Below are 12821 nucleotides of genomic sequence, written 5' to 3' on the forward strand. Positions count from 1 at the left end.
CATACCTGTCTCTAAGAGGGAAAAGTGAGCTTTCATGGGGGCTTAAAATGGCAATAAAAGGTTTAAAATGAAAGGAATACCCTGCCATTCGCAAGTCATTGGCCAGAACTGATCACATGACCTTGCCCACCCACAAGGAGACCAGGAAGTACAGTTCTAGGATGTGTTTGGGAAGAGAGGGGGCCTGGGGTGCAAATGAACACCCCCAGTGACCATCACACAGGACTGACCTCACTGCAGCTAAATTACAGGATATTTGTGAGGTTCAAACAGGTTACTAAGCTGTATTTAGTCAGCACTCTCCAGAGAAGTACAAAGAGCTCTGAGACAGAAAGAGAGATGGAGATTTATTTTACGGAATTGGCTAATGTGAATGTAAAGGCTGGCAAGTTGAAACTCTGTAGGGTAGGGCAGCAAGCTGGGGATTCCTGCAAGTTGCATTCGTCTTGCATCTGGAGGCAGTCTGCAGGCAGAATTTCTTCTACGGGCCTCAGTCTTTCTCTTAAGGCCTTTAACTGATCGATGAAGCCCACCCACATGGAGGGTAATCTGCTTTACCGAAATCACATCTAGAAATGCCTTCACAGGACTGGGCGCAGTGGCTCATGCCTGTAATCCCAGCTCTTTGGGAAGCTGAGGCAGTAGGATTGCTTGAGCCCAGAAAAAAAATAGCTGGGCCCAGTGGCTCACGCCTATAATCCCAACACTTTGGGAGGCTGAGACAGGCGGATCACCTGAGGAGTTCAAGACCAGCCTGACCAACATGGAGAAACCCAGTCTCTACAAAAATACAAAAACATTAGCCAGGTGTGGTAGCACATGCCTGCAATCCCAGCTACTTGAGAAGCTGAGGCAGGAGAATCCATTGAATCTGGAAGGCAGAGGTTGTAATGAGCCAAGATCTCGCCACTGTACTCCAGCCTGGGTGACAGAGTGGAACTCCATCTCAAAAAAATAATAATAATAAGTAAAAGAAATAAAAAAAAATTTATCCAGGCACAGCTACTCAGGAGGCTGTGGCGGGAGGATCCCTTAAGCCCGGAAGTTTGAGGCTGCAGTGAGCTGCGGTCATGCCACTGCATTCCAGCCTGGGCAGCAGAGCAAGACTCTCTCTAAAAGAATTTTTAAAAAGGCTGGGTGTGGTGGCTCATGCCTGTAATCCCAGCACTTTGGGAGGCCAAGGTAGGTGGGTCAGCCTGGCCAACATAGTGAAACCCTGTCTCTACTAAAAATACAAAAATTAGCCAGGTGTGGTGATGGACATCTGTAATCCCAGCTACTTGGATGGCTGAACCTGGCAGGCAGAGGTTGCAGTGAGCCAAGACTATGCCATGAGCCAAGACTGTGCCATGCAGTGAGCCAAGACTGTGCCATTGCACTGCAGCCTGGCCAACAAAAGCGAAACTCCGTCTCAAAATAATAATAATAAATCAAATAAAAATACTTTCACAGCAACATCTAGACTGGTGTTTGACAGAACAACTGGGCAACATGGTCCAGCCGTATCAACACATAAAAAATTAACCATTACAAGAACCTAGTAGTACCCGACACATAGTAAGCATACAGTCAGTAGCTGAAGTGCTGAGGACTAAATGACCTCAGTAAACACTCAGTACATACATAGTTTTTTAAAGATAAGTCTGGAAGCCAGTACTCAAGAACATTGCTTCGGGGCCAGGCACGGTGATTCATGCCTGTAATCCCAGCACTCTGGGAGGTTGAGGCAGGTGGATCGTGAGGTCAGGAGTTCAAGAACAGCCTGACAAATATGGTGAAACCCTGTCTCTACTAAAAGTACAAAAATTAGCCAGGCCTGGTGGCACCTGCCTGTAGTCCCAGGTACTTGGGAGGCTGAGGCAGGAGAATTGCTTGAGTCCGGGAGGCAGAGGTTACAGTAAGTACCACTGCCCTCCAGCCTAAGTGACAGAGTGAGACTCTGTCTCAAAAAAAAAAAAAGACATTGCTTCAATGAATAACAAAAGCTAGAATCACCAAGCGTGGTGGCTCAAGCCTGTAATCCCAGCACTTTGGGAGGCCGAGGCGGGTGGATCACGAGGTCAAGAGATCGAGACCATCCCGGTCAACATGGTGAAACCACGTCTCTAGTAAAAATACAAAAAATCAGCTGGGCGTGGTGGCGCGTGCCTGTAATCCCAGCTACTCAGGAGGCTGAGGCAGGAGAATTGCCTGAACCCAGGAGGCGGAGGTTGCGGTGAGCCGAGATCGCGCCATTGCACTCCAGCCTGGGCAACAAGAGCGAAACTCCGTCTCAAAAAAAAAAAAAAAAAAAAAGCTAGAATCAGTCTCCTTGCACAGTAGAGAAGCCAAAATCTTAGTCTCAGACGGAAGCCCCCTTGTCCTGTTTTGTTTTTACTTAACCCCAAGAAACCACAGAAAAGAACACCTTTCACGTATGAGCGCCCTAGATACTCGGGTACCCAGTTGCAGATGAGATTGGAAGTGTGGGCTGAGGGCGGTGTCTGACGCCTGTAATCCCAGCACTCTGGGAGACAGAGGCAGGTAGATCACCTGAGATCAGGAGTTTGAGGCCAGTGTGGCCAACGTGGTGAAACCTCGACTATACTAAAAATACCAAAATTAGCCGGACGTGGTGGTGAGCGCCTGTAGTCCCAATTACTGGGAAGGCTGAGGCAGGAGGATTGCCTGAACCCAGGAGGTGGAGGTTGCAGTGAGCTGAGATCGCACCACTGCACTCCAGCCTGGGCGACAGAGCAAGACTCCATCTCAAACCAACCAGCCAACCAACCCGCAAGAGTGATCGGAAGTGTGTGATTATTCAGCAGGGTCTTCCAGCCATCCTGGGCGGGGCCCGGGCTGAGGATGAGTTGGACAGACAGGGCCCATCCTGTGGGAGCTCCGGGTCCGAGGAGGACCCAGCTGTCCACTGAGGGCAGTGCAGGCCGCTCAGGGGCTTGTGGACGGCCCGCAGGTCACGGAGGCTTCCCAGGGAGGTGCCCCTGGGTCATGCCTCTGGGTGGACGTCACCAGGCAGACAGGAGGGAGAGGAACCTTGTTATTCTCAGTGGAGACCGTGTTGGTTCGTAGGGGATGGGAGGGATGCTCACTGAGGAGCGGGCCCACTTTCTGTGCTGGGTTTGGGGATGATTGTGCAGATGTAACATTCACCTTGGCCCTCACCAGTCAGAAGCGTGGACTTGCCGAAGAGCACAGAGCTTGGCACGGGGTTGGGGGGTGTAAGTCTCCTGCGGCTGCTGGAGTGAAGGGCTGCAAACTGGGTGGCTCGGGGCAGCAGGCAGGTACTCACAGCTTTGAGGGCCAGGAATCCCATCCAAGCCTCAGGGGCGGGTCCTTCCTTTCTCTTCCAGTGCCTGGTGGTGCCCGGAGCTCCCTGAAGTCCCTCGGTTCGAAGCTGCGCCTCCCTGCCTTGGTCTTTACCTGCCGCCCTCCCTCTGCATCTATGTCTTCACACGGCCCTCTTCTATGGACGCCAGTCCTCGCATTAGAGCCCACCCTAATCCCATGTGACCTCCTCTAAACTTGACTACCTCTCCAAAGACTGTATTTCCATAAAAGGTCACCTTCCCAGTACTGGGTGTTAGGACCTCAGCGTATCTTTGGAGGGACACAATTCAGCCTGCTCCCCGTCCATTTTGCCTCAGATCTTTTCTTCTGTTTTTAGCTATGTGAAAGGCATCTACTCTTTCGGCTTGATGGAAACCAACTTCTACGATCAGGCAAAAAAACTCGCCAGAGAGGTAAGTGGGCCCTTCCCAGCGTGCCGGATCCTCAGGGAGCAGCTGTCGGGTGGACCAGGGCATGTGAGGGGCACCATTCATGTGTGACCCCATGAGCTCCACCCTGGCCTCACTTCCTCAGAGAGACTGGGGAGCTCCGGTTAGTGTGAGCTGCTGCCGCCTGCCAGGGGCCCCTGAGGTCCCCAGAGCCACGTGCCTTGTCTGACACTGGTTCCACTTCTACAGATGAGATTGGTGGGGTGCGGGGACCCCATGGTCAGCCCACTTACTTGGGGTTGCACAGAGCGGCAGCTCCCGACTCGCAGCAGCTCTGCCTGGCTCTGAGCGCATTCTGCCCTGCTGGGGTAGGACTGTGGGAGGAGAGGCCTGAATACACGCTGGTCCTTCCTCCCTGAACGTCGCCATTTCTAAGAGGTTCAGGGAGCTGAGTGGTGATTGCCAATCATGGTGATTGCCAATCATGGTGATTGCTGGGCATCCATGCAAACCGGGGCCCAGGGCCAGGTGGCAGCTGCAGCTGGCTGTCAGGCATGGGGTGCAGGTGGTCTCATGCTCTGGGGGTCCCTCTCCTCTACTCCGCCACAGGAGTGGAAACTGAGGCCCATGGAGGGGCTGCCATGCACAAGGGAGTGCCAGCTGCTACTGAGCTGGGCTCTGCATCGACGCAGCTCTGCCCACGTGATGTTAAACTCTTTGTTGCCCAGATGAGGGGCCTGAGGCTCAGAGTGAGGCTAAGGCTAGAGCCTGCCTGAGGCCAGACGCCTCAGAGATGGCAGAGCTGAATTCCACCCAGGTCACCCGACAACGGCTGTCCTTTCAGCTGCCTGGCCCAGCTGCCCGCCTCCCAACGTCCTGACTGGGTTTCTTCCCCCGGTAGTTGCCCTAGTCAGCTGGCAGTGCCCTCCCTGGGAGATAGCACTCTTTGGGTTGCTGGGCTCTGAAGACTGCTCTGATGACACAATCCAAGACTTGAGGCTCGAGTGATGCGTTCTTTGCTTTAACTCTGGCCAGAGCTTGTGGGGACCTGAGTGGCTTTCTGGCAGTCTTGGCTCCATGGCCTGGATGACCGGACACCACTATTCAGGGATCAGCTGCAGGAACGTTCCTTGGAGAACACGGCAGCTGGGCCCTCCCGTGGGTGGCGTCCATCTGGGCACCTGAGAGCTCACGGGACAGTTGGAGAAGCTCTGGACAAGGGTAGCTGTGGCAAACCAGATGTGGCAGGCCCCCCCACTGAGGGTGGCCAACAGTACATGCCAGCTCGCGCCTTGCAAGGACCAAGAAGTGGGGGATGGGGCCCCGCCCTGCCCCACTGCTCCGCCCTCGTCCCCCGTCCTTTGTCTGGCAGGCGCCAACTCCTGGACTCCAAGCCCAGCACCCCACAGACAAGTACTGGGCGGGAAAAGCAGCTGCGACGGGGCCAGGGGTGGGAACACATGGCCCATGTGTCTGTAGCCTCAGGCTGGTGAGGACAGGGGCAGGCAGGCAATGGGCCCAGGTACAACCATGGGGCTTGGGGTCCTGCAGCTCCAAGTGGCTCGCTGGGTGGAGGCTTTGGGAGGAGCCGCAGGCCTGGAGCCAGAGCCGTAGAGGGGCAGGCGAGGACTGGCGTGTACTGGGCCTGGAGCCTGGGAATGCGGTTTGGACTCTTTCCCAGGGAACCGTGGGAGGACTCCATGAGAGGGAGGAAGCTGGTCAGCTCATCAGAGCTCAGCTCGTGACAGCCACCACCCTTCACTCCCGCCATTCGTGAAAGCAGCAGGCATAGCAGGGTCCCATCTCGGAGCCCCACCCGCAGCCTGCTTAGACTGTGCCCAAGTGTCCTGTCCTCAGGGCCCTGCCCCAGGGGTGCCCATGGTCCCCTGCAGACATGCTTTCTTCCCCTGTTTCCCACATGGAGTGGGCCGGGCCCAGGAAAGCTGAGTGTCGGGCAGAGCGGGAGGGCTTGCTGGGGCCGGCCTCCTGCCAAAGCCTCGAAGCGGGTGCTGGGCCAGGGCAGGAGAGCTTGGGGCTTCTGGACACCTGTGAAAGGCGTGGGGAGACTGAGGCAGTGGGCTGGCAGGAACTCACGATTTGGCATGGGGGATCTGGGCACAGGCCAGGCAATGGGACCTCTGTGAGCCTCAGTTTACTGCTCCGTTTTCTTTTCTTTTCTTTCCTTTTTTTGAGACAAAGTTTTGCTCTTGTCACCCAGGCTGGAGTGCAATGGCATGATCTTGGCTCACCGCAACCTTCATCTCCCAGGTTCAAGTGATTCTCCTGCCTCAGCCTTCCAAGTAGCTGGGATTATAGGCTCCTGCCACCATGCCTGGCTAATTTTTGCATTTTTAGTAGAGACGGGGTTTCACCATGTTGGCCAGGCTGGTCTCGAACTCCTGACCTCAGATAATCCACCTGCCTCGGCGTCTTGAAGCACTGGGATGACAGGCGTGAGCCTATTGCTCCATTTTCTAAGCTCCACCTGGGGCTTAGTAGATGCTTAGCAAACATGAGCTAGACACATAAATAGAAGAAAGAACAGCTAGGAGAGGAGGGTCATTCCATGAGTCCTGCATGCCTCGCTGGTTACTGTCAAGCTCACAGGTCGTGGGAGCGGCTTTTGTCATGAACTGCGATAACCTCAGAGCCAGCTGTTTCTGCACCCAGAAAGCCACGTGTCCTCACACGTGTGGTAGTGGGAAGAGGCAGCCACGGCCGCTGGAGCACTTGACAGTTCACATCGCCTTCACAGGGACAGTAACCGTTTCTCTAAGAGGAAGGTGGCAGCCGTGGCTTTTCTGGCAGTAACTGAGGCCCAGAGAGGGCGGGCATGTTTGCAGGTGCCTCGGCTGTACGCAGGCCTTAGGGATGAACCCTGGCTTTGGAAAGACCCTGTCGCTGTCCAGCTGGGTGACCCCCAGGCAAGTCCCGTAGTCTCCCGAAGTCTCAGCTTCCTCATCTGTGAACCAGGCAGTGAGACCCGAGAGCCGGTGTGCCTAGGCAGGCGGGAAGTGGTGCTGATGGTCAGTGTCTTGAGTCAGAGCCCCGTCCCTACACTTGCTCCACCCCGTTCAGCCCAGGCCCCTCTCGCCCCTTAGAGATCTGTGGTCGCCTGCCCCGGCCGCCTGACTGATCCGCTTTATTTGGAATCCTCTTCCCTGCACCGCACAGGCTTTATCTCTGAACCCGACAGACGCGTGGTCGGTTCACACCATCGCTCACATCCATGAGATGAAAGCAGAGATCAAGGATGGGCTGGAATTCATGCAGCACTCAGAGGCCCAGTGGAAGGTACGATGCTTGTCGCTGGGTCTCTTACCTCCCTGGGAAATTCAGTGCGTCCCCTTGAGTTAGACTGAGGCTTTATAAACAGGAGGAGTTACAGGGCTTGGCTTAATTCTTGGGGTTCCTTCTCCTCCTGCCTCAAGTGTTTGCTGCTGAGCGGAGCACAGTCCAGATTCTCATCCACACCCCAGGCCTATACCTTGCCCTAGGGACTCCACTGAGGCTGCTTTGTATTTGGGGTCACCCTGCTTTGTATCAGGGGAGGGTGTGCATTTGACTCCCAAGCCGGGGGCGTGCAGTCTGAGCTGTGCTGGGGGGACCCTCGGGCCTCCAGAGTCAGCCCTGTCAAGCGGGGAGCTGTCAGGTTCCCTCCTCAGGGACAATGAGGTTTGTTTGAGGTTCCCGAGTGCTGGGCGCTGTCTTGCCGAGGAGCATGAGTCCAGTTTCCCGAGCTTGGAATATCCTAGCGGGGCCAGCTCTGAGCACAGCACGGGTCATACTGAGGGCAGCCGAAGGTGGCCACCAGCACGCCACCTGCTCCCCTGGCTCTCGGGGCTTTGCCAGCACCTGCTGGAGTGTGGTCCTGGGCCTGATGATTCCCTGCGGGTTATTATTATTATTATTATTATTTGAGACACATTCTTGCTTTGTTGCCCAAGCTGGAGTGCAGTGGCACAATCAAGGCTCACTGCAGTCTCGACCTCCTGGGCTCAAGCAATCCTTCCACCGCAGCCTCCCAAGTAGCTGGGACTACTGGTGCATGCCACCACACCTGGCTAATTAAAAAATTTTTTTTTTTACAGAGACAGGGTCTCTTCCTTACGTTGCCCAGGTGGGTCTTGGACTCTCGGGCTCAGGGGGTCCTTCTGCCTCAGCCTCCCGAAGTGCTGTGATTAGAGGCATGAACCGCTGTGCTTCGCTGATCCTTGCAGTTTTATCTAAGTGCCCTGAGCTGTCTGGGCACCCATGGGCCTCGCAGCTCTCTGTGAAGTGGCTGTTATTCCATTTATCCACTTCACACGTGAGGAAGGTGAAGCTGGAGTTGCTGAAGTAACTTCCTCTGTGCTGGTCCTGGGGCTCCTGCTTACCCTAGCTTGAGCAAACAGGCTGGGAAGCTCCCCAGCCTCAGTTTCCTCCTTGGTAAATGCAGGCATAATAGTCACCACCCTTCGGAGTGGAAGGTAAGTATGTGGCATGGAGGTGCCAAGCACAGACAGAAGATCGTGTTTTCTGCACTCAAAAATGATGGTTTCTGTTGCCAGGCACTGTGGCTCACACCTGTAATCCCAGCACTTTGGGAGGCTGAGGCGAGCCGATCACCTGAGGTCAGGGGTTCAGGAACAGCCTGGCCAACATGGTAAAACCCCATCTCTACCAAAGATAGAAAAATTAGCCAGATATGGCCAGGCACGGTGGCTCATGCCTATAATCCCAGCACTTTGGGAGGCCAAGGCGGGTGGATCACCTGCAGTCAGGAGTTAGAGATCAGCTTGACCAACATGGAGAAACCCTGTTTCTACTAAAAACACAAAATTAGCCGGGCCTGGTGGTGCATGCCTATAATCCCAGCTACTTGGGAGGCTGAGGCAGGAGAATCACTTGCACCCAGGAGGCAGAGGTTGCCATGAGCCGAGATTACACTCCAGCCTGGGCAACAAGAGTGAAACTTTATCTGAAAAAAATAAAATAAAATAAATAAATAAATAAATAAATAAATAAATAAATAAATTAGATGTGGTGGTGCACTCTTGTAATTTCAGCTACTCAGGAGACTGAGCTGGAGAATCACTTGAACCTGGGAGGTGGAGGCTGCAGTGAGTTGAGGTCACGCTACTTCGCTCCAGCGTGGGTGGCAGAGCCAGACTCTGTCTCAAAAAGGTGGTTTGTTTTTTTCCCATAGGCCTTCAGACTTTTCATAAATTCTCGTTTTTTTTTTTTCTCCAGGACTCAGATATGTTGGCTTGTCATAACTATTGGCACTGGGCTTTATATCTGATTGAGAAGGTAAGGTGACCATCTGTGTGCACCGTCTTACCCCATGAAGACGTCCAGAGGGAGAAAGATTCTTCTAGCTGTTGCTATGTATTCACATCCCGTGGGGCAGCTCTGCTGCGTTTGCACGTTTCAGTGGTGACCTGATGCAATGCCGCATTCCTGCTTTCAAAGAGCATTCCAGGCTTGCGTTGCGTGAGGGGTTTTTCACTGTTGAAGCCTGGAAATCACATCTGTGGTGTGTAACTGGTGGAGACCATTCAGAATGTGTGCCTCTCTGTGGCTGGAGTGGAGAGCCGAGCCCCACCCCGCCGGGCGTACCTACCTGGGCCATGAGCTCTTCGAGCAGGAGCCAGGCCGTGGGGCAGCTGCTCGGGACACCCTTGACCCCAGGGATTCCGCCACAGGGTTCCATGTATGAGGCTGTCTCTTGCACTGCTCTTTATCATGGACAAAGCTAGAAGCTCCCTGAATGTCCAAAAAGCAAGAAGCGCTCAGAACATGCGGGCCCTGTCGTGATATAAGAATGTGACGATACACTGTCTAGAAGACAGCACAGAACCCGGCTGAAGGTACAGGAGAGGAAACATACACAGAAAAGAAAAAGGTGGCTGGGCACAGTGGCTCAGGCCTGCAATCCCAGCACTCTGGGAGGCCAAGGCCGGCAAATCACCTGAGGTCAGGAGTTTGAGACCAGCCTAGGCAACATGGTGAAACCCCGTCTCCACTAAAAATACCAAAATTAGCCGGTGTGGTGGTATATCCCGGTTAGTCCTGAGGCTGAGGTACGAGAATGGCTTGAACCCAGGAGGCAGAGGTTACAGTGAGCTGAGACTGTGCCGCTGCACTCCAGCCTGAGTGACAGAGGGAAAACCCATCTCAAAAAAGAAGAAAAAGGCTGGAAAGAAAGACATGAAACAGCTTGCAGCAGTTAGCATGAGCAATACCTATATTACCTCTTCCACGAGGAGAGAGAACACTTCCACAGTAACTGTTTCTTCAGTGGCTGCAGCACCGGGCACTGCTGTCCTTCCTATGCTGGGAGCCAGAGGCCTGGTTGGAAGCGGCTCACCTTCTCCCGCCCTAGTGCACCACCCGCCCCCTGTGCGAGGAGGTGGAGGCTGGAGGCCAGGCCTCGGGTGCTTTGGCCTGCAGGTTTTCAGCATTACACTTTGCCTTCTCCAGAGCTTAATCAGGAGAACTTTTTTTCTTCCAGGGTGAATATGAAGCCGCGCTGACCATCTACGATACTCACGTAAGTCGCGTTCACACCCTGTGCGGTTTGTTGTAGCATTTTGCCTTTTAGTCTCAAACAGACCAGATCTTTTTTTTTTTTTTTTTGAGACGGAGTTTCACTCTTTGTTACCCAGGCTGGAGTGCAATGGCGCGATCTCGGCTCACCGCAACCTCCGCCTCCTGGGTTCAGGCAATTCTCCTGCCTCAGCCTCCTGAGTAGCTGGGATTACAGGCACGCGCCACCATGCCCAGCTCATTTTTTGTGTTTTTAGTAGAGACGGGGTTTCACCATGTTGACCAGGATGGTCTCGATCTCTTGACCTCGTGATCCACCCGCCTCGGCCTCCCGAAGTGCTGGGATCACAGGCTTGAGCCACCGCGCCCGGCAGACCAGATCTTTGAGTGAGTTCTTCGGTTTATCCCAGCCAGAAAAAACAGCAGGAGCAAGAACACGTTTCTTGTGTAAGGCCTCATGGGGTTCATTTTGCCGGGAGCAGTGTTGTAACCCTGCCTGTGATGGCGACACTGGTTGGCTCTGCTCACCTGGAGGGTGTCGATGGATTTACACGTGTGAGGGTCTCGTCTGCAACCGTGGACTTTTCTCCAGCCCCTTCAGATCACTTTTTTTTTTGGTAAGACAACTGGTCTACCCACTGGAATTTTCTTTTATCATAAAATATAAAAAACATAAAATTAAGTGTACAAGGCCGGGTGTGGTGGTTCACGCCTATAATCCTATCACTTTGAGAGGCCAAGACGAGTGGATCATTTGAGGTCAGGAGTTCCAGACCAGCCTGGCCAACATGGTGAAACCCTGTCTCCACTAAAAATATAAAAAAATGAGCCAGGCTTGGTGGCAGGTGCCTGTAATCCCAGCTACTCGGGAGGCTGAGGCATAAGAATTGCTTGAACCTCAGGAGGCAGTGAACCAAGATTGTGCCACTGCATTCCAGCCTGGGGTGGCAGGGTGAGACCCTGTCTCCAAATAAATAAAATAAATAAAAATAAGTGTATAGGCCGGGCGCGGTGGCTCAAGCCTGTAATCCCAGCACTTTGGGAGGCCGAGGCGGGTGGATCACGAGGTCGAGAGATCGAGACCATCCTGGTCAACATGGTGAAACCCCGTCTCTACTAAAAATACAAAAAAAAAATTAGCTGGGCATGGTGGTGCGTGCCTGTAATCCCAGCTACTCAGGAGGCTGAGGCAGGAGAATTGCCTGAACCCAGGAGGCGGAGGTTGCGGTAAGCCGAGATCGCGCCATTGCACTCCAGCCTGGGCAACAAGAGCGAAATTCTGTCTCCAAAAAAAAAAAAAAAGTGTATAGTTCCGTGGCATTAAGCACATTCACACTGTGTAACCATCACCACCCTCCATTTCCAGAACATTCTTCGTCTTCCCAGACTGAAACTCTATGTCTGTTAAACACTAACTCCCCATTCCTCCTCCCCAGGCCCAGGCATTCTTTGAGAGGAGAAAAAAAAAAAAAGCCTGACTCACAGCTCCCAAGGACCCTAGTGATGGCTTCGTCGTAAAAGCCTGGGACCATGGAAATGCTTGTGATCTGGGGAACTAAACACCAGAGAAAAACACACAGAACATTTCCCTTGAAGGAATCCTTTCTACATAATTAGGAAGTTGTAGGAAGAAATGAAGGGTGGACCGGGTGAGGTGGGTCATGCCTGTAATCCCAGCACTTTGGGAGGCCGAAGTGGGTAGATCACCTGAGATCAGGAGTTCGAGACCAGCCTGGCCAACATGGTAAAACCTCGTCTCTACCATGAATACAAAAATTAGCCGGGCATGGTGGTGGGCGCCTGTAATCTTCCCAGCTACTGGGAAGGCTGAGGCAGGAGAATCACTTGAACCCTGGAGGTGGAGGTTGCAGTGAGCCAAGATCGCACCAGTGCACTCTAGCCTGAGCGACAAAGTGAGACTCCATCTCAAAAAAAAAAAAAAAAGAAATGAAGGGTGACATAATACACCATGAGCTTGAGGCGGCCCGCTCAGCAAAGCTGAGTCTAGAAACGTGATTGAGCAGACAACCCTCCTACCAGTGTGGTCTGAGGCCTAGGGGTGGGAGGTGACAGATGCCTGGGCCTGGCGCGGGCCCTGGGCCTGCAATGCAGTGGGCTCCTTCAGGTCCACTTGGTGACCCGTGTAGTGCTTGGAGCAGTTTGAACCCTAGTTGAAGGTGATGGGCCTGTTAGTTGAGGTGGTGGGGACAGTGGCAGAGGGCTTGCTCTATGCAGACCCACCCCACCTGGAGAGGCTGGCCCGCGGCTGGCCCTGCAGACCCCTCATCCAGCCCACCTGCTGAGCCCGCCTTGGCCGCCCTGTCTTCCAGATCCTTCCCAGCCTGCAGGCCAGTGGTGCAATGCTGGACGTGGTGGACAGCTGCTCCATGCTCTACCGCCTGCAGATGGAAGGTAGCAACCCCCGCAGCCCCGCTGGCTCCTGGCTCTTCCTCCCACATCATGAGGAGCGGGTGCTGTGGCCCCTCTGCAGACCTTGGGATGGGCACACCTGGCCACTGCCTTGGGTACTGCTGTGCAGCTGGAGGAGGGGCCCAGGCTGCACTCCTCTTTCTT

General features: G+C 54.0%; 1 protein-coding gene across 2 annotated transcripts in view; it reads left to right on the forward strand.

Annotated features, from left to right (window-relative positions):
* TTC38 (tetratricopeptide repeat domain 38) overlaps window positions 1–12821 on the forward strand; it is a 29750-nt gene that overhangs the window by 8506 nt on the left and 8423 nt on the right. Inside the window, exons 6-11 of one of the 2 annotated variants that reach the window (XM_074391305.1) lie at window positions 3351–3386; window positions 3665–3740; window positions 6891–7010; window positions 8949–9008; window positions 10213–10251; window positions 12578–12659. In XM_074391305.1, the coding sequence (XP_074247406.1) occupies window positions 3351–3386; window positions 3665–3740; window positions 6891–7010; window positions 8949–9008; window positions 10213–10251; window positions 12578–12659 (413 nt within the window). The remainder of the gene's footprint in view (window positions 1–3350; window positions 3387–3664; window positions 3741–6890; window positions 7011–8948; window positions 9009–10212; window positions 10252–12577; window positions 12660–12821) is intronic. The other variant, XM_039463277.2, reaches the window with a different exon arrangement.

Source organism: Saimiri boliviensis, chromosome 21 (genome assembly GCF_048565385.1).
Source record: "Saimiri boliviensis isolate mSaiBol1 chromosome 21, mSaiBol1.pri, whole genome shotgun sequence".
Lineage (NCBI taxonomy): Eukaryota > Metazoa > Chordata > Mammalia > Primates > Cebidae > Saimiri > Saimiri boliviensis.